The sequence below is a fragment of the Schistocerca cancellata genome, chromosome 1 (genome assembly GCF_023864275.1).
Source record: "Schistocerca cancellata isolate TAMUIC-IGC-003103 chromosome 1, iqSchCanc2.1, whole genome shotgun sequence".
Lineage (NCBI taxonomy): Eukaryota > Metazoa > Arthropoda > Insecta > Orthoptera > Acrididae > Schistocerca > Schistocerca cancellata.
The window spans coordinates 621,675,356-621,695,353 of record NC_064626.1 but is presented as its reverse complement, the minus strand read 5'-3'; the positions used below and the strand labels follow the sequence as shown (position 1 = coordinate 621,695,353).

Sequence of the window (19,998 nt, the reverse complement as noted above, 5' to 3'; positions counted from 1 at the left end):
AACCAGGTGAATAGTGACCGAGATACAGATTTAGTGCTCCATAAGCATAAAAGATTTTACGTGATTTTGAAACTCTATAACAATGGGTTTCCTCCCAAAATTATTAGTTTTCCTTCGAGGCGATTCCAGTAAACCATGCGGCTTGTTTTTCCGTTCCTTACTTATGCGTCCTATTGGGTGAGGCTGACGTCTGCATAGATTGCAGCCCTTTGATTGGAACTGGTAATATTAGCCAACAGTTCTTTTTGGGTCACCTCTTTAATACGTGCTGTAATAGAATTAGAGACGATCGAACGCTCGTTACTCCGCAAATACTTCGTCTTCTTCGTATTCTGCACATTTTCTGGCAATGCTAGAAGATTATTCATCACTTCCGGATATAGAAATACATCAGTAAGTATACAGAGTTAATTCAATGACACTGGCAACTAAGATCCCACGAACAGAAAATACGTATATCACTGCACGCCGAAAAAAATGGTTCAAATGGCTCTGAGCACTATGGGACTCAACATCTTAGGTCATAAGTCCCCTAGAACTTAGAACTACTTAAACCTAACTAACCTAAGGACATCACACACACCCATGCCCGAGGCAGGATTCGAACCTGCGACCGTAGCGGTCACGCGGTTCCAGACTGAAGCGCCAAAAGCGCTGCTCGCTCTTGAGTTTACAGACAGACTATACCTGGTTACGCTGGCTATCTGAAAACTTTGGTGACATCATTCCAATGACACAATGGTTGGACTGCTGACACGAGTGTTTTCAGATAGTTTCCGTAGCTACTGAAGCGCCGAAACTGGTTGGTACGAAATAAGGACGGCTGTAGACGTTTCATTTTCTCAAATTTTCTTGTCAGGTGTGCTTCTCAGGAAAATGGGGAGCGACGGAGGACTGAAATTCGCCAGTGAAGGTAGTGTGTGGAGAGAGGCTGCTGACAGTACCTGGGTGGGGGAGCCCACTGCCGAGAGGGAGGGCCGGCGCTGGTCCGGCGGCGGCGCGGCGGGGCTGGTGGGCGCGTCGGCGTCTGCGTCTGCGGGCCCCGAGGACAGCGAGGTCTGGCTGCCGGGCCGCGAGCGCGACCGCGACAGGCCGCCCAGAGAGCGCGCGTCGGCCGCAGAGTCGCCGCCCGACAGCAGCCGCTGGCGCGCCTCGCCGCCCTCCTCGCCGTCAGAGTCGTGCCGCGACGGCCGCTGCTTGCCCAGCCGCATCAGGCTGCGCACGCTCTTCAGCGTCGAGCTCCTGCGGCACCGCGCGGTCCGTGTTACCCACCTGCCTCGACGGGGCTCCCTATTCCTCTCTCTGTACATCTTACCGTAATATGACAATGCGCACACAGCGAAACCCTCCTACGTACTGACAGACTGACGAGGAGAACACGGCAAGTGCCATAACCCGAAACTTCGCTCACAACGGAACCTCCCCATCGCACCCCCCTCAGATTTAATTATAAGTTGGCACAGTGGATAGACCTTGAAAAACTGAACACAGATCACTCGAGAAAACAGCAAGAAGTTATGTGGAACTATGAAAAAATAAGCAAAATATACAAACTGAGTAGTCCATGTGCAACATAGGCAACATCAAGGATAATGTGAGCTTAAGAGCACCGCAGTCCCGTAGTTAGCGTCAGTAGCTGCGGAACGAGAGATCCTTGGTTCAAGACAGTCTGCCTTCGGCAGGGCAACAGAGCGGACGCGTCCGTGTTGACTTCGTGCGGAGCGCGAGCTCGCCTTGTTTACATTCTGGCGGCCGTTGCTTAAGTGCCGGCTTACCTTGTACGATCCATGGCGAACCATTACCGTAAATCAACACTCCGATTTACTTTCTGCAACGATTATGCCCGACCCAAAGCACTCGAGGTGGAGCGTTTTCTGCGAGAGAAAGTGAAGATCCCGGCGACCGATATTATCGGCATACATTTGACAATCGCGAGCAGCACGGTCTATGTGAAATTCATTAACGACGCGGCGTGCGAACGCATACTACGTGAGACCAAACAGGGGCTCCGCTTCTGTCCTGCTGATGGCAATGTGGGGGAGGTAACCGTCGACCACGCAGGCTTAGGTATGCGAAAGACACGCATTTTCGAATTGCCATTCGAAATTCCTGCTGAGGAAGTCGTCGCGGCACTACACCCATACGGCACAGTCCACGGCCACACTGCGGAGAAGTGGACACAGTTTCGGACGTATCCTGTCCTAAACGGCGTCCGACAGGTCACCATTGATCTCCGAAGCCACGTCCCGTCCTACTTACAAATCGGCGGAAGCCGTGTAATAATTATATACGACAGCCAGCCTCGGACCTGTTCCGGGTGCGGCAAAGAAGGCCACATTAGATCCGAATGCCTAAAACGGCGTATTATGCAACTTCCAGCTGCCGAAGAACCACCCACGTCGCAACCTACAGTGCTACGGTGACACAGACGGAGAGCGCCTCGGTCGGCCCGCCGCCTCGGCCGGCCATCGACGCCGCTGCGACGATGCCGACGCAACCGGACGCTGACCCTGACCCCGGAAACACGATGGAGATCGACTCGCTCATCGTTTCCTACAACGGCCTTTCTGCCAGAACGACGCGACTCCCTTCCGTCTTCCGACACGGAGGGTCGCACAAGGAAACAACGTTCTCCGAAACGTCGCAAGCGAAGACGTCGCACAGTTTCCGGCCAAGAGGAGACGTTACAAGTCGAGGAGGACGCAACCGTCGACCAGCACGAGGCCTCAGAACCCGCTACTGCTGACGAAGACGTTATGATCGCGGAGACATCTATCGGTGTGCCTGCGCCCCGTGCTGACGCTGAACTAAATCATGAACGTATCACAGGCGACACTACACCACGCACCATTACAGCATCTTCTGCAGACAAAATGGAAGATACACCAGTGCCCGCTTCCACGGCGTGGCACGAGGAGGAGGTCGAGGAGCAGGACCCGTTACGGGACCCTGCGCCGTCACGGCCGCACCACTAATCATACTCTCCCCAGACTCCCCTGCGGGCCAGCGGGATACCGTTCCGCTGCGACGCCCACACCCTTGCGCGGACAGCGGAGTGAACCAGCCTCCAGCAATCCGACACCAGGCCTACCGGATAGCAACCATCAACACCAACAACATCCGTCCAAGGGTGAAAATCCGCCTTATGCAGGAGATGTTCTGGGCTTCGTATATTGATTTCGCCCTTCTGCAGAAAGTTCACTTAGCTAGTCTCCCGGCTATCAATGGCTATACCGCCTATGCCTCCGCGAGTGATTCTACGGGCCGCAGAGTGGCCATCTACGTCCGCCACGGGATTTCTGTGACCGATGTCGCCTTCCTTCCATCAGCTCGGGGCATGGCACTCACTGCCATGGGGACACGCATCATTAATGTCTACGCTCCCTCAGGCATGGAAGAGCCCAGTTTTATTCCGAGGAAATCGCTCCCCTGTTTTTAGGGCTTTATGACCATTGCCTACTAGGAGGTGATTTTAACTGCGTTCTGCATCCTAAAGATCAGATTCCCCACTATACTACATGCCAGGAACTACGTATAGTTGTGCGAGACCTCCTGCTTCACGATACCTGGGAAGTTCAACACGGCGACCGTTCTGGCCATACCTTTCTTACCAGTCATTCCACAAGCCGACTAGACAGGATATATGTCTCACAAACTCTTAGATCTGCGATACGGGGCGCCGAACGCTGGCCGCTGGCCTTTTCCGACCATTGCGCTTACATCTGTACGGTCCTCCTTCCGCCGCAATCAGTATGGCGCAGCCGTGCGCCATGGAAACTCAATACTTCACACTTGCTTGACCTGGCGTGTCGCCAACAAGTCACTGAAACGTGGACAGCCTGCGAACGACGCCTTCCCCGCTACCACTCGACATTGACATGGTGGTTGGACTGCGTCAAGCCGGCGATCCGGAGGACACTGATGAGATACGAGAAGGACATGGCCGACTGGCATCGCACCACTGTTTTCTATTATGCGATTCTCCGAGATCTGAACGCTCAACCGCCAACCCCGGACAACCAGTTGGAACGGCAAAGAACTAAGGCGAAGATAATTGCACTGGCACGCCGGAAACTGCAAGGGGTCGTGATACGGACGCGACGCCACGATCACGCGGATTTAGAAATTCCATCTATGCTTCATATAGTGTCCGACAAACGACGGCGTCGTCGAAAGATCATTAGCACTCTGACCACGCCTCATGGCACGCAGGTGACCACTCAGAATGACATCGTCCACGCATTCGTCGAGCACTACAGTCGTACTTATAGTGAAGAAGACGCTGAAACTGCAGCAGACGACTCCATTTTGCATTACGTCACGCGCACCCTCCCCCACACGGAGGCGGATGCTTTGACAGTGGCGGTCACGCAAGACGAAGTCAACAACGCAATCGCCAAGGGTGCTGTCAACAGATCGCCCGGCATTGACGGCTTACCAATTGAGTTTTACCGTACCTTTCGGGACCTCATGGCACCACGGTGGACGACTATGTATCAAGAACTGATGACATCTGACCAAGCAATCCCACCCGCCTTTGCTGAGGGCATCATCATACCAGTCCACAAACCAGCCCGTGGTTCGATGGTCACGAGTTACAGACCGCTCATCCTACTCAATGCCGATTACAAGATTTTCGCGCGCTTACATGGCATTGCGGCTCCGAACAATACTCTCTCATATTCTCTCGCCAGAGCAAACGACGCCTGGAGGACAAGTTAACATACAGACTGCCACAGGGGAATTCCGCAACTTAATTGCGATAGCGGTGGCCTGCAGACTCCGTGCAGCGGTCGTCGCTATAGACTTCGACAGCGCCTTCGATAAAGTGCGTCATCGTTTCCTGTTTTCGGTGGCAGCCCGAATGGGCATCCCCCCTCCGTTTCTCGACGTCATCCAGCGTCTTTACGACAGTGCCAGTTCACGTGTCCAAGTCAATGGACGTTTAGCAGGACCGGTACCTATCTGCCGTTCGATACGGCAGGGGTGCCCCCTCTCTACCCTCCTGTATGCCATTGCCCTTGAGCCCCTTATTGGGGGCTTGACGACCAAGCTCTCTGGCCTCACCCTACGCCAACACACTTTTCGCTGTCGGGCATATGCTGATGACCTCCTCCTCCTCATTCGCTCCGGTTCTGAGATTCGAGAAGTCCTCGAATTGATTACCCATTATGGAGCTGCCGTTGGCAGTGCTTTGAATGTCGCCAAATCTTCTGCAATGCACATTGGACGAGGCCTCCAGGAGGGTGAAGTGGCACCCCTGCCGCTTGTACGGACTTTCCGGTACCTGGGCATTACCTTTACCCCCACGGTCACACGCACAGCGGCAACGAATTTCCGTCGCCTGTTACACGTCATCCGCAACGACGTCCGCCAGAACCTCTTGCGCCGCCAGGACACACTTCAACGGGTTGAGTTTCTTAATCTTTATGTGGCATCAAAATTGGTTCACATTGCGCAAGTTCTCCCTCTATAGTATACTCCAAGTTGGGGTATACCCTCACCGGATCGACCGGTGGGACTCTACTAAGCTCACCAATTGTCAGAGTCCCACCGGTCCATCCGGTGAGGGTATACCCCAACTTGGAGTATACTATGCAACTGTCCAGATTGGAGCAGCCGGCAACCCTGACCACGGCCTTGCGACATGTGGTCCGGGTAGGACATGAAGAAGGCAGAAAGGTAACCTTCTCGGTTATGGAGGCTGTTGACAGGATCCAGCTAAAATCAGTGAATCTCCCCACTGACTTCGGAGCCTTGCGTGATCTACTTAAGAAAGTTTTCGACAGACGAGGTGAGAAATTTGACCTTAACGAAATTTACGAGCAATCAGTAATAGCACACGGACGAATTGCTTTCGACTGGAATAAGACTTGGCCACATGACCGAATACATACATACTACCCTTAATGACGAAAATAACCATTGGACAACTAAACAGTCATAACAGCAGACTCGTCATGCAGGAGCTCCGGAGGGAGGTGGAAGAGAGGAGATTGGATGTACTCTGTCTACAGGAGCCATACTCCCTGGCTGGAAAAATAGCTTTTGCCGCTACAGGCTGGCAAATAGTCAGCACGGGAGATAACCCGAAGGCGGTGATTATAATCACAAATAAGCTCCTCAGAGTTACCATATTGTCACAATTCGCAACTAGCCACTGCAACGTCGTGGAGCTTCAAACTCCCATGGGAACAATAATCCTCATAAACATGTATTTCCAATATGGGGACAACATAGAACTCTATATAGACCACCTGGCTAGAGTCACCACGGCGTTGCAGGGAAGAAAAGTAGTAGTAACAGCTGACATTAACGCAAAATCCCCCCTGTGGTACAGTGGCACAAGGGATGCCAACGGTGAAAAAATTGAAGAACTTATAATGGCATCACAACTTGTGGTGGCTAACAGGCCTGGCAATCCTCCTACCTACGCTGCAGGGGGAGGACAGGGCACGAATATTGATGTGACCCTTGTAACACCAAATACGGCTAACCTTATTCAAAATTGGAAAGTCCTAGAAAATGCCACCACAAGCGACCACAACTTGATTTATTTCACCTTGGGTGAAAGAGAATGCCGCTGGGCCACGGGGTGGGAGGTGCAACTAAATTACAGAAGAGCTGACTGGGAGCGCCTAGCGAGGGAGTGTGACATTCCTCCAATACCGGAAAGTGACATGTATCTAGACATAGACGTTGACCAAAGAACTGAGGAACTGGTGAACGCAGTGACAAGAGCGGTGAAGGCAGCCGTACCTGCAAGGAGGAGGGCCATGGCGGCCTCTCCGTCACCATGGACTGCAGAACTAGGTGAACTACGTCGATCTGTCAGACGGCTAAGGAGGCACTACCAGCGCAGTGTCGTCTGGCAAGAACGCCAAAGGTGGCAGAGATTATACAGGGAGGAAAAACTGAAGTTCCAAAAGGAACTACGCGAAGTTAGGATGCGAAGTTGGGAGAATTTCGTGCTTAACCAGCTAGTCACGGACCCATGGGGGCTTCCATACAAGCTGGTAAGGGAAAAAATCCGCTCTCCTCTGGAGTTATCTACAGTCAGGTACGGGGACGGGATGACGGAGTCCTGGCAGGAAACTGCGGGGGTCCTCCTCCGGTCCCTGTTGCCTGACGACAACGCGGAAGGGGAAACAGAAGGGCAGAAACAACTTAGAAATGAAGATCAGGAGGAATACGATAATGAGACGGCTGTCTACCCTTTTTCAGAGGAGGAGGTGGCAGCTCATATAAGATCATTGAAAAAAGGTAAAGCACCTGGGCCGGACGGCATTGTGGCGGAGGTAGTGCAGTTCCTGGCGCCTCAGTTAATCGCGCCATTAACACATCTTTATAATGAATGTCTCCGACAGAGGAAATTTCCGAAGAGATGGAAGACAGCAAATGTAATCATTATAAAGAAAGGAATAGATAAGGACCCTGCTAATGTGAAATCTTACAGGCCGATTTGCTTGTTGGACATTTTCGGAAAAATATTGGAGAAACTGCTGGCTGACAGATTGACGGCACACCGAGTGTTGTGCGGGATGAGCGACAGGCAGTTCGGGTTCAGGCCGGGGCGATCAGCATCTGATGCTATTGCCCTGGCGGCCGAGGTCTGCAGCTCGACCCCGCATAAATACGTGGTTGGCATCATGGTGGATATCAGTGGCGCCTTCGACAACCTTTGGTGGCCTTCGCTCTTCTCCTGCTTGCGGGAGAAAGAGTGTCCAGGGCCGCTATATGGTTGCCTGAGGAGCTATTGCAACGAACGGGAGGTCTGGCTATCATCATCTAGCGAAAGAATCGGTAAGAAAATCACCAAAGGATGTCCCCAAGGTTCAGTCTTAGGACCCCTTTTCTGGGACATACATATGGAGCCGTTATTAGACAGATTACAACAGAGCGATGAGGTGCTAGAGGTGATAGCCTACGCGGATGACCTCCTTCTGTTGGTTGGCGGCCGTAGCCGCGAAGACATAGAACCAAAAATAGAGACAGCACTAGACAAACTTCAGAAGTGGTGCCAATCGACAAAGATGACGATATCACCTAGTAAATCGACCTACTTACTACTAAAAGGAAATCTTATCAGAAACCCGACTGTCAGAATAGACGGATCACCAGTTCTCCGACGACGAGAGACACGCCACCTGGGAGTTATCATTGATGAGAGGTGGAATTTTGGGAAGCATATTGAAACTGTCACTCAGAGAGCACTTCAGATATTAAATAATTTAATCTCCATAGGTCACAAAAGATTTCATCTTCCTCCACACCTAATTAGACTTTATCATAACAGTATTTTAACCTCAGTAGTGGGCTACGGCTCGGGAGTCTGGGCGCACAGGCTCACGAGGGTTGTGCCCGCCATGGCAGTGAGAAGGGTTCAGAGAAGCATGATATTAAGATCCGTAGGTGCCTACAGAACATCTCCAGGGGGAGCCCTATTAATCATAATGGGGCTCTGCCCTCTGGACATAAAGATTAGAGAACAGGCGGCTTGGTATTGGGCCAAGAAGGGAAATAATGAGAAAATAGTTGACATTATGGGTACCAGATTGAGGGACAAAAGAGAGATAAGGATAAGAGGGGAAGAGCTCTGGCAGGAGATTTGGGAGGCAGAAGAGACTGGACGAAGAACCTTCCAATTCCTACCTGATGTGAGGGAACGACTTGGCATGAAGTACTTTGAGCCTACGCGAGGGTTGATCCACTTTCTCACTGGCCATGGTCCCTACCCGACATATTTATGTCGATTTGGGAAAAGGGCAACACCAGCGTGCGACTGTGGCGATCCGGAGGGCACGCCCGAGCACGTGGTTTATGAATGTCCTCTCTTCAATGATATCGCCAACGAACTACGAGACAGACTACCCAACCGAGACACACACCAATTACTTAGACGAGAAGAAACGTTTCAGACCTTGAACACTCTGGCAAACGAGATATCACGAAAAATATTAATCGACTATCTAGGAGAGATCCAGTAAATAACGAGCGACAATAACCACCAACTGAGTCTGAGAGCCCTATTCCCATACCGCCTGTGCGAGGACTGGTCGACTACCTCTAAGTTGGGAACCGCCACGTGCAGGACTAGGGGGAGTAGGGAACAACTACCGATTGCGACACACACACCGGACATGACGTAGGATAGATTAGTTTGTAGGAATTAGATATAGGAAATTAAGATAGGGACTGCAGCGAATAAACATTGAGGCCCGCCCAGTGCCAGGGGCATGCTCTTCGGGGTTAGCTCGAAGAGCAGGGCAGTAAAAGTGGGTTTATATCTCTACTGGCACGCATGTGACGCTGCAGTAAATATATATATATAAACTAGATTAGAAATAGGAATTAGGATAAACAATATAAGTAGATTAGATGCCCATTGTTACTAATGTTAATGTTAACTGTAGCTCACCTACTATTAAGTATACTAAGCTGCAAAAGTGTAAATAATGTATCACTGTTAGGACCCACTAATGCATTAAGGTAGTGGGTTAAACTTGTATGATTATAATGATTTTTGATAATAAAGATTTTTTTTAAAAAAAAAAAAAAAGTTCTCCCTCTGCCAACTGCAATTGGGCGCAACCTTCAGGTGACTTTTGGCTATTATCTCATGGCTGGTTCAATGTTTAAAGTCCGTTATGAGACACTAACCCTGCCCCCACGGTATGGTGGCGTCGGGCTCGTCAATGTCCGTATGCGAGCTGCAGCCTTGTACATGAATACCATGAGAAAACAGTGGATGGGCCAGGGTACATCTCTAACACGCAGCGTGCTTGAGGTCCTCCTACCTGCTTCCACCTCACCACCGGTGTCTGTCGGCCATATCGTGCCTCATTTGTCCCATATTTCGGCCTTTTTCGTCGACTACAGTTACATACATACCAGTCTCCCAGATACGCGCCCACCCAGGACTAAGGATTTTTACAGCCTGCTGCTGCGCTGTGTTCCCAGGAATGTGATGGAGACCAAACATCCCTCCACCCAGTGGCCCATAGTGTGGACCACCGTCCACCAGCCCTTCCTCCCTACGAACGTCCGGGCACCGTGGTATCACATAGTCAACAGGAAATTTGCCACGAAGCAGCGCCTGCACAACATTGGCTTGTCAGAATCCCCTCTTTGTCTCCTTTGCCAGCAACTGGACACTGATGAAGACCGTCTGACATGCGCCTCATCGTAAGATGTACGGCGCTTCGTGCAGCAAATCATTGCCTGCTATCTCCGGGTGCCACCAGACACAATCGAACCTCGAATGTTTCTATACCCGGAGGACAGACATTTTCCCGCCGCCAAATGTCATGCTATTACGTGGGTCAAAGGGTGGGCGGTCGCTTAACTCTTTCATGAGGGACCTAAATCCCGCCTCGACTTCTGGACCTATTTACGAACAGCCCATGAAACTCTAGAAAACACGCCACGTTACCGAACATTATTTGCTAACTATCTTCGAGCGGTGTTTGTTAGACCTCCACTGAGTTGGGGGATGCCTGGCTCAGAGGGCACCTACCCCTCCTCCCCGGCGGTGTCTGAGTTTCAACCGCCTACGATCTATTCTACTTCTGACCTCCGCGGATGGGAGAGCGCGTCGCAGGTTGCGCGGATTTTATTTCTTTTTGCTTTTCCTTTTTCCTTTCTTTTTCTTTAACCAGAATTTACATTTCTTTTCTCTTTCGCCGATGTGTTCACATAATTTCATGATATTAGTGAATATTACAAAAACACGTGCAAATAAATAAATAACAACGCCTTCCACTACTGTCGATTCCTGTGTCTCCCATTTCCCTAAGCACCGCAGGCTCGGTGGTGGTGAGGAGGACACTTTGGCCAGGCCTCGGCTTTCGACCCCTGCCCACTTTGCCCCCCGAGCCCCCACCGGTCCACTGCGAAACAGCGTCTGTTACGGTTCACAGTTCCAGTCTCACTGACTGTAGCGATAAATAAAGAAAAAAATGGTCAGCTTGACAATAGAAAAACAAAACAAAGGAAAAAAGTCTTCCTTCGAGTGAAAATTTTACTTCCTTTATTTTCGCAAAGTTATGATCTGTCCGTTCGTTCATTGACGTCTCTGTTCACTGTAATAAGTTTAGTGTCTGTGTTTTGCGACCGCACCGCAAATCCGTGCGATTAGTAGACGAAAGGACGTGCCTCTCCAATGGGAACCGAAAACATTTGATTGCAAGGTCATAGGTCAACCGATTGCTCCACAGGAAAACAAAACACTTCTGATATATTCTATAAGATACTGGTGACGGCATGTGCGTCACATGACAGGAATATGTTGTCGACCCACCTAACTTGTACACTTGGCGAATGGGTAAAAAGATTTTTCTACCTTGCCCGATTTTTTTTTCTTGTGGATGTGATAATCACTTCCAAAAAAGTGATGAAAATGTAAGAGTTTGTCACATAATCTGCAACAAATGAATGCAACAGTTTCACAGTCGCACAGTTTTCCCTGTGCTCTGTCAAAACATATGTTTTTAACGTTTTCAAGTTTTTCCGTTTGTAGACCGTCAAATCCTGCATATGTCCAAGCAAATCTGAACATGTCCTGGAATTATGGAGAGCGAAGTTGATTATGTGTGAGTGCCTGAACTTTGATAATTGACACACGATCACGTAAACATTACTGCTGTGTTTACCTGTGCAGCTTCGCTAAATAATTGTCTGATAATAAAAAATTAAACTTTTCACTCGAGGAACACTTGAACCAAGGACCTCTCGTTCCGCAGCTGCTCACGCTAACCACGGGACCACGGCACTGCTGAGCTCAGTGGTTCCTTGATGTTGCCTATGTTGCGCATGGACTACTCAGTTTGTATATTTTGTTTATTTTTTCGTAGTTCCACACAACTTCTTCCTGTTTTCTCGAGTGATCTGTGTTCAGTTTTTCAAGGCCTATCCACTGTGCCAACTTATAACTAAATCTGAGGGGGGTGCGATGGGGAGGTTCCCTTGTCAGTGTAGGAGGGGTCAAAATAAGTGAACACGGTGACTCGACTTGTCCGTAGGTACTCAACAGGCTGTGCGAAAACGACTGTCATAATTTTCGAAGCGCTATACGTGTCTTTTAGTGTGTATATACACTAATGCTCATAAATTAAGGATAATTGTAGAATGTGGTGCCACACACCGTGGCACTACACAAAACTGGCCCGCCCGGTTGGCCGTGCGGTCTAAACGCACGGCTTTCCGGGCGGGAAGGAGCGCCTGGTCCCCGGCACGAATCCGCCCGGCGGATTTGTGTCGAGGTCCGGTAAACCGGCCAGTCTGTGGATGGTTTTTAGGCGGTTTTCCATCTACCTCGGCGAATGCGGGCTGGTTCCCCTTATTCCGCCTCAGTTACACAAGGTCAGCGATTCCTGCGCAAACAAGTTCTCCACGTACACGTACACCACCATTACTCTACCACGCAAACATAGGGGTTACACTCGTCTGGTGTGAGACATTTCCTGGGGGAGCCACCGGGGGCCAAACCGCACAATAACCCTGGGTTCGGTGTGGGGCGGCGGAGTGGTGAGGTGGACTGCGGTAGTCGTCGTGGGGTTGTGGACCACTGCGGCTGCGGCGGGGATGGAGCCTTTCCGTCGTTTCTAGATCCCCGGTTAACATACAATACTACACAAAACTGGCGCTAATAGCGTAGGCACATAGGGAACACACACGACACAGATCTGTAAGTCCACGGTATTGGTGATAAGTTGAGAAAATCGTCCCGAAACACATGTGCTACAAAACGCCACTGTTTCCTGCGCATGTACCTCGACATCAGTATGGGATATGATCACTGTGCACACGTACACAGGCAGCACAACGGGTTGGCATACTCCGGATCAGGTGGTCGAGCAGCTGCTGGGGTATAGCCACCTGTTCCTGCGCCAGTGCCTGTCGGAGCTCCTGAAGTGTCGTAGGAGTTTGAAGACGTGCAGCGGTCGACCGAGAGCATCCCAGACGTGCTGGAGAACAGGCAGGCCACTCCAAAAATGGTTCAAATGGCTATGAGCACTATGGGACTCAACTGCTGTGGTCATAAGTCCCCTAGAACTGAGAACTACTTAAACCTACCTAACCTAAGGACAGCACACAACACCCAGCCATCACGAGGCAGAGAAAATCCCTGACCCCGCCGGGAATCGAACCCGGGAACCCGGGCGTGGGAAGCGAGAACGCTACCGCACGACCACGAGATGCAGGCTGGCCACTCCATTCGCCTGATACCTTCTGTTTCAACGTACTCCTCCACGATGGCAAGTCGGGGGCCGGTGCGTTATCATCCTTCAGGAGGAAGGTGGGACCCACTGCGCCCCTGAAAAGGTGGACATACTTGTACAAAATGACGTCCCGTTAAACCTGGCCTGTTACAGTTGCTCTGTCAAAGACATGCAGAGGTGTACGTGCACCAATCACAATCCCACCCCGCACCATCAAACCACGACCTCTATACAGGTCCCTTGCAAGGAGATAAGGGGTTGGTATCTGGTTCCTGGTTCACGCCATATGAAAACCTGGCGAGAATCACTGTTCAGACTACACCTGGACTCGTCCGTGAACATAACCTGGGACCACTGTTCCAATGACCATGTACTGTGTTCCTGACACCAGTCATTATGGGCTCTCTTGTGACCAGGGGTCAGTGGAATGCACCCTGCAGGTCTCCGGGCGAGCAAACCATGTCTCTTCAGTCGTCTGTAGACTGTGTGTCTGGAGACAACTGTTCCAGTGGCCGAGCATACCGGCAGTAGTCCGTGGCCGTCTGCATGCACTGATGGTGAGATATCGGTCTTCTTGTGGTGTTGCACACTGTGGACGTCCCGTACTGAAGCTCTTGCTGGAATCGTTGCCATAATCGTGAGATCACATTTTGTGGCACACTGAGGGCTCGTGGTACGATCTGCTGTGTTTGACCAGCCTCCAGTCGCCCTAGTATTCTACCCCTCATAACGTCATCAATATGTGTTCTTTTAGCTATTTTCAACGCACAGTCACCATTAGCACCTCTGAAAGCGTCTGCACCGTACTCTGACATGCACCAACACACCTCTGCGTATGTGGACTGCTGCCAGCGCCACCGTGCAACGACCGCAGGTCAAATGCACCGCATGGACATACCCCTAGGTGATTTAAACCAGCAAAGCGCTAACCAGAGTGTTGTTTCACCATGTATCAGTATTATCCTTAATTTATGAGCATGAATGTAGTTCAACTGGAGCAGTGGCACAGTGCGTAGCATCGTAACTTCACACATTAGCGCCCAATGTTCGAAATCCGATTATGGTTTTTAGTTTCGTTTCTCATTTATCCACCCTTGTCCGTTGAAGATGACTAGGGGAATGTTTTCCAGTTTATTTTGAAATAGCGTTGTCCTCATTCTTTTAGTGATAGTATCTCTGGTGAACGAATTTAAAGAATAAAAACAAATAAATATTATGCAATTTGAAGGTGGAGAGGGAGAAAAGAAAGGAACTAATGATATCAGCTGCATCAACACTTCATGCGGAACCAGTGGCGAAGAGTGAAAAAATGTGCCCGGCTGGTGATCTCCTGCTTCCTAGGCAGTCACATTAACCACTGCGCCACCTGGACACGGTGTTTTTGCAAGGGCCGGCTCCCTGGCCTACCCAAACTCCCACATAACGACACCTATCCGCAGTCCATGTCCATTTTCTCCATGGTCGCTGATTTTAGATTCCCACTGAAGACCAAACGTAAATGTGCGTCCGCACTGAAGGTTGTGGATTCATGGACGAAAGCACAGACACCACGCATTCCTATAATACAATAAACGAAAGAGAAAATAATTTGTTAATCGTTTTCGGTGAAGTTCCAGTACTGTACCTTGATTCATAGTCAATTGCAGACGCCAGTTTTGGGTAAAGTGGTCCGTTACCCGTGATTTTCCGAGAAATTATCGCCAACACGTGAAATCTTCAGCAATGTTAACGACGTTTCTTTCTCGAGTGAGGTCCCTACCAAGAAAACCTGCCTTGGCGCCATTCTCGTGATGTTCGAAATTTCTATGTTCGAATTTTTCTACAACTGGTATCTATCATTCAAGGGAATGTACCAAATCTTCCTGAAGAATAAACGTAAGAATTAATGTAAGAACTGCTATAAGAATGAAGTATAAGAACACGAGAACTCAAAAATATTGTAATCTCTGAAAATGCAACACATAAATATGTCACATAACAAATGTATGACATTTATTGTGAAACACAGTTGTAATTTTACAATTAAAATAAAGCTCTTGCGTCCCCCGAGTTCATAAGAAACATTCGTGTAGTAACCTTTTACGGACATGGGTAGATAACTGCATAAAATATAATAAAATGAAATAAAAATAATTTTTCGAACATGGGGCGCAAAAGTCAGAGGTCGCGACGCTAGTCACTGTACTACAACTTTGGCTGAAGCTATCGCGCTCTAAAAGGCATCTAAATTACAAAGAAAGCCTTTACTGTTGTTTTCTCATAAACGATTGAACATCTTTCGATAACCTGAGGTACGAGTTCGCATATTTTGGCTCCCTTTCCACTGAGCGAAGTTTCTGGGAAATCGGCTTATGGCACTTGCGTGTTCTCATCTTGAGTAGTTTACACAAACTGCATGACCTCGTACATTAGTGGGGAAAATGCGCTCTACTCAACTGCAGTGACACTGCATGTTGCCCTTTACCTTAAATACATAGCTGGCTGTACGTAGAGACTTCCTGAGGTCAAAAGAGTATTAAGAAAGAGGATTTCGATGTAGAAAAAAAAGTACGCAAGTCATGATGGTGGCTCAAAGACATTTGTGAGCAATTTAAAAGCTCGAGCGTAATACAAAATCGCCCCTGCCTCTGTACCTCAATTATTTTACTTCCTCATGTAATCATTGCTTCTTGAGGTAAACACTGCCAGAAAAAAGGCAATAAGTATTGCATGAACCAGCTACAGCACTCGTCTGCACGACGCTTATCCAATCACTTACGACCGTTGTTTCTAATCAACTAACAGCCTAAATTACCTCGTATTAACATTCAACACTAAAAAAAAATTAATGAAACAGCAGTTATAAATATTTCCTACGTATCAGGTGTGTAGTGATGTTCGATATAGCGTCAGTGGTCTCTGTATTCAAGTAGTGAACCACAAAATGTATGCAACATCTTTAATGTGCAAATTGCAGTAATTGTATATTGACGCTACACAATGCAGCTACAACATAGTCAACAAAATGATAAAGTCAGCAACTACATAGTCAATAAAAAATAGTGATAAACGTGTTGGCTTCATGTTTGTCGCCGGATAGGAATTTTTTACTATAAGAAATTTCTTTTAAAGAGAAAACAGTACAGCTGATATCTGTGCACGAGAGAGTTCTCTAGTAACCTTCAAACTGTTCGGAAGTATATGCCTGCAGCTGAACAAAAAGCTGCGATGAGCTTAACATCTGCGATGATTGGTCTGTAATGAAGTCTGGTCTGATGAACATGTGCCAATGATTACCAATTAACCGTGTGCCTAATTCCGCTGGCAACAAAATTTGCGCTAGTAAATGCTGTTGCTACGGCTATGTTAGGTTGTTCAAGCCCGAACTACTCTTGAAAACTGAAATGAAATCGATGTTACATTGCAATTTCTCTTAATAATGCGATAAAGACCTTTTATGTGAAGAGTATCACAATTCACTTCCTCCGTGTTCAGTGATTAAACATAACTAAACTCACCTTTCTTGTGGAAGTGTTAATAATACCAGCCCTGTCTTTTATAATCTGCAGCAAACCGGGTTGGCCAAGGCCACTATGGGTCAGGGAGCCGAGCGGTGGCGTGGAAGTGGTAAGATACCAACTCCGGAGCGTCACTAGCACAATGATATCTGCAATGGAATTTTATTGTCAGGATGAAGGCACAGAGTAAAGTTGGTGCTTCGTAGTGTTATGGAGCATCAAGTCTCATTGGCGTGATGTGGTGAACCGCTGATGCACTTCATCACTGAGACATAATGCTGGTGCTGCAGGTCAGTAAGTGGAGTTGGCGCATTGCAGCGGGGAAGATCAGTAGCTCTTGTCTGTTACTGAATGTTTTTGTAGCACAGGGCGGCTCTACACCTCTCGTGGACAGCCCTTTGTGCGCTTATGTGAATGTAGCCGACTGAAGGATCCAGTAGGACGGTTGTCGCGAAGGACAGGCCCTAGTCTCCGGCAGTGAAACAAACAAGACTGCAGCAGATGCTCACGGAATGGCCAGGGGCTGTGTGGACGTGCCACTCCTGGACAGTGTGGGGATGACAGCCTGCAGAACATTCACGAACGGTCTTTATCGGTGCAGGGCTGGCAGCATATTAATCATCTCCTTATCTGCGAGAACCAAGTAAGCTGCAGTGGTAGACCATAGCTGTGGCTTGCGTTGGAATGGCTGTGTCTCGGTGTCGAAGTCAGCAAGCAGGTACCATCATCGGCTGGTTTGTCGTAGTTTCACTGAAACTCATGAGACTGTCATTCTCTCTGTTACTGGTAACAGCGACAGAATGGCAGCATGACCGAATGCGTCCGTGAGCTCTGAAAGCGCAGTTATTTAAGCAGCAGAACTCTCGCCTTTGACACAGAGGCTCTAGCTGAATGAGCGAATTTGCCCTGGGTTAATGGACTTGTCAGCGTTCTGGGAGTTATTGTGGTGGCTAAGTAACACTTCTTGGTTGCTGAGATCAGGTCTTTCTGCACGTTCTAGTGTTGCAATGGTGCTGTGGTGATTGGAGTTACGGAGCATTACTTCACACTGCCCTGTTATGATGAACTACGATTTTTGCTCATTTGCTTCCCTCGCTGCTAGGATGCGTGGCAACGTTCGACTAATGCCTTGCCTTCTGCTACATTATCGGAAAATCAAGTTGACATCGCAATTGGGATATGGTTCTGAGCTGGACTGATGTTCTCTGAACTCGCCTAGTAAAAATGTGAACACATTTAGGACTAAATGCAGAACTCATTCTGGGGTGCAACACTCCTCCTATCTTCAAAACATTAGTCTACCTCCCTTTATAAGGATGAATTGCATAACACTGGTACCTTGCATTCATTCCTGCTACCAACAATCGGTTCAATACATACAATCTTGCTGTGTCCATACTCAGTTCTACAGTTGCTATGTACTAAAATAGTTCCAAGTTCTTTTCTGTCATCTCTGTCACGTGCTGCAGTTCTGCAGGAAACTCTTTTTTCGCTAGGTTCAACTCTGTCAAGAATTGTTGAGGCGGCAATAGTGCCGAATTTGGATGCCTGTTTACCACAAGGCAAACTGCTTCTTGTAATAACGCTACCCTCGTTCTTGCACCACTGAGTCTATCTGCTAATGTTCGTAAAATCCAGCTACTGTCATTTTTATGTCTAGTATTCTCAGTCAATTCTGTATTTTTCTCAAACTGCTGTTTACTGTTTCATTGCATCCTGTGTGTTCAGCGCTAACTCAGTGTTAGCTCACGTACCGGCTTGTTGTTGTTTAGAATACTCTGTCCAAACTCGACAGTTGCGTAGTATGCCATTCTACGTACTGCAGTTTTAGTGGTGCGTGCCATCAGTGTACTTGCCCAGTCATGTCATCCAACTTCTATGTATCTTCGTCATCCGCTGTTTCGAATACTTTCTTCAATACACTTCCTCTTGCTTCCAATCACTCTCTTTTTCTTAATGAATTAGCCTCTATGGTACAATGTCAATTATTGTCGCAAGGTGAACTCTGAATTTGCGACGTGACAGCCTCAGTTCTTGGATTCGCCCTGTATCTTGGTGAAACCTTTGTCCTTTTGTTCTTCTCCCTGTAGCTCTACGAATGCTTCTTTCAACCTGTGAACGTTGTTCCTCATTTCCCACCAATAAAAAGTCAAGTTTAGTGTCCACTGGTGATTGGTTAGCAGCACATACATCCGTCTGGCGAACAGCACACCTGACTCTTACGGCTAATTGTGAACTGTATGCATCATTCGTCCGCTGGTGACATGTAGGACTGCAACAAACCATCTCTTAGTCTGCCACCTGAGGAGAGCAACTTTTATCATTCCCTCTCTCCTTCGAAAACGCATATACAAAACAAATCAACTATGAAATAACCCTCATTAAAAACACAAACTGAACGACCCGTGGTAACTAAGATAAATATAAAATCACAACAGCACTTGAACAAGAATAAAAAAAAAAATGGAAGTTGTATTGAAAAGATCTGGACGTAATAAAACTTGGATATTACTAATTTTCATGTGAGCTCAACATATAAGATACGCTATATGTATGATGTTTATCTACTGGTAAACGCTTCTTGACTTTCTTGGTCGTTTTCATATGAACTGACTAGGTTGCTAGAATTTGTAGAAATAGATCCACCACTCCTTTAAAAGGTTTAACTCAACATGGACAGTAGACGTCTTTGTTGGAAACTTCACTTTAATATTCACTGTGAAATAATCTGAGTGACTTCATAAGGACACTTAAACTTTGTCAAGAACTTCTTTATCTTTCCCTTAGTCATGTAAGAATTAGTGACTAACACCCATTCACGCACTCAGTATTGAGGTAGTTGTCCTACATGATAATCCAACTGCTCTTATTGTTCCAAGGCTTGAGTGTTGGTTCACTCCGCTTTCTGCGACACCACACTTATCCTCTTCACGTATCTTTTCACTGATTCGCAGTTAGGTCATGTCATTTCCTGCTGTACACAACCCTGAATGGTGATAGTCCTCGGAAATAAATAATCACTCTGATATCGGTAGTAACAATTTGAGAGCGAAACGTGGGAGCGCGATTGAAAGCATTGTTGTGAGATGAGGTCTGTCTAAGAGAGTAAAATTTCAGTAGTGTTGGTAGAGAGCTCAGAGACAAAAAACGTGTCAAGCTGCTCTCACGTCGGTGATGGCAGACCGTACCAAACCCAAGGCCTGATACAATTTATACGGCCAGGACAGATTTAGCTGGCTTAACTGTGTTTGAAGATGGAATTCAAGGTAAAATTCGCAAGC

The 19,998-nt window shown here is 48.2% G+C and overlaps 1 protein-coding gene across 1 annotated transcript in view; it reads right to left on the bottom strand.

The window, feature by feature from the left end:
• Window positions 1-19,998, bottom strand: part of LOC126161969 (otoferlin-like) — a 994,328-nt gene that overhangs the window by 295,103 nt on the left and 679,227 nt on the right. The window contains exon 5 of the mRNA XM_049918162.1: window positions 1,002-1,242. Within this exon, the coding sequence (XP_049774119.1) occupies window positions 1,002-1,242 (241 nt within the window). The remainder of the gene's footprint in view (window positions 1-1,001; window positions 1,243-19,998) is intronic.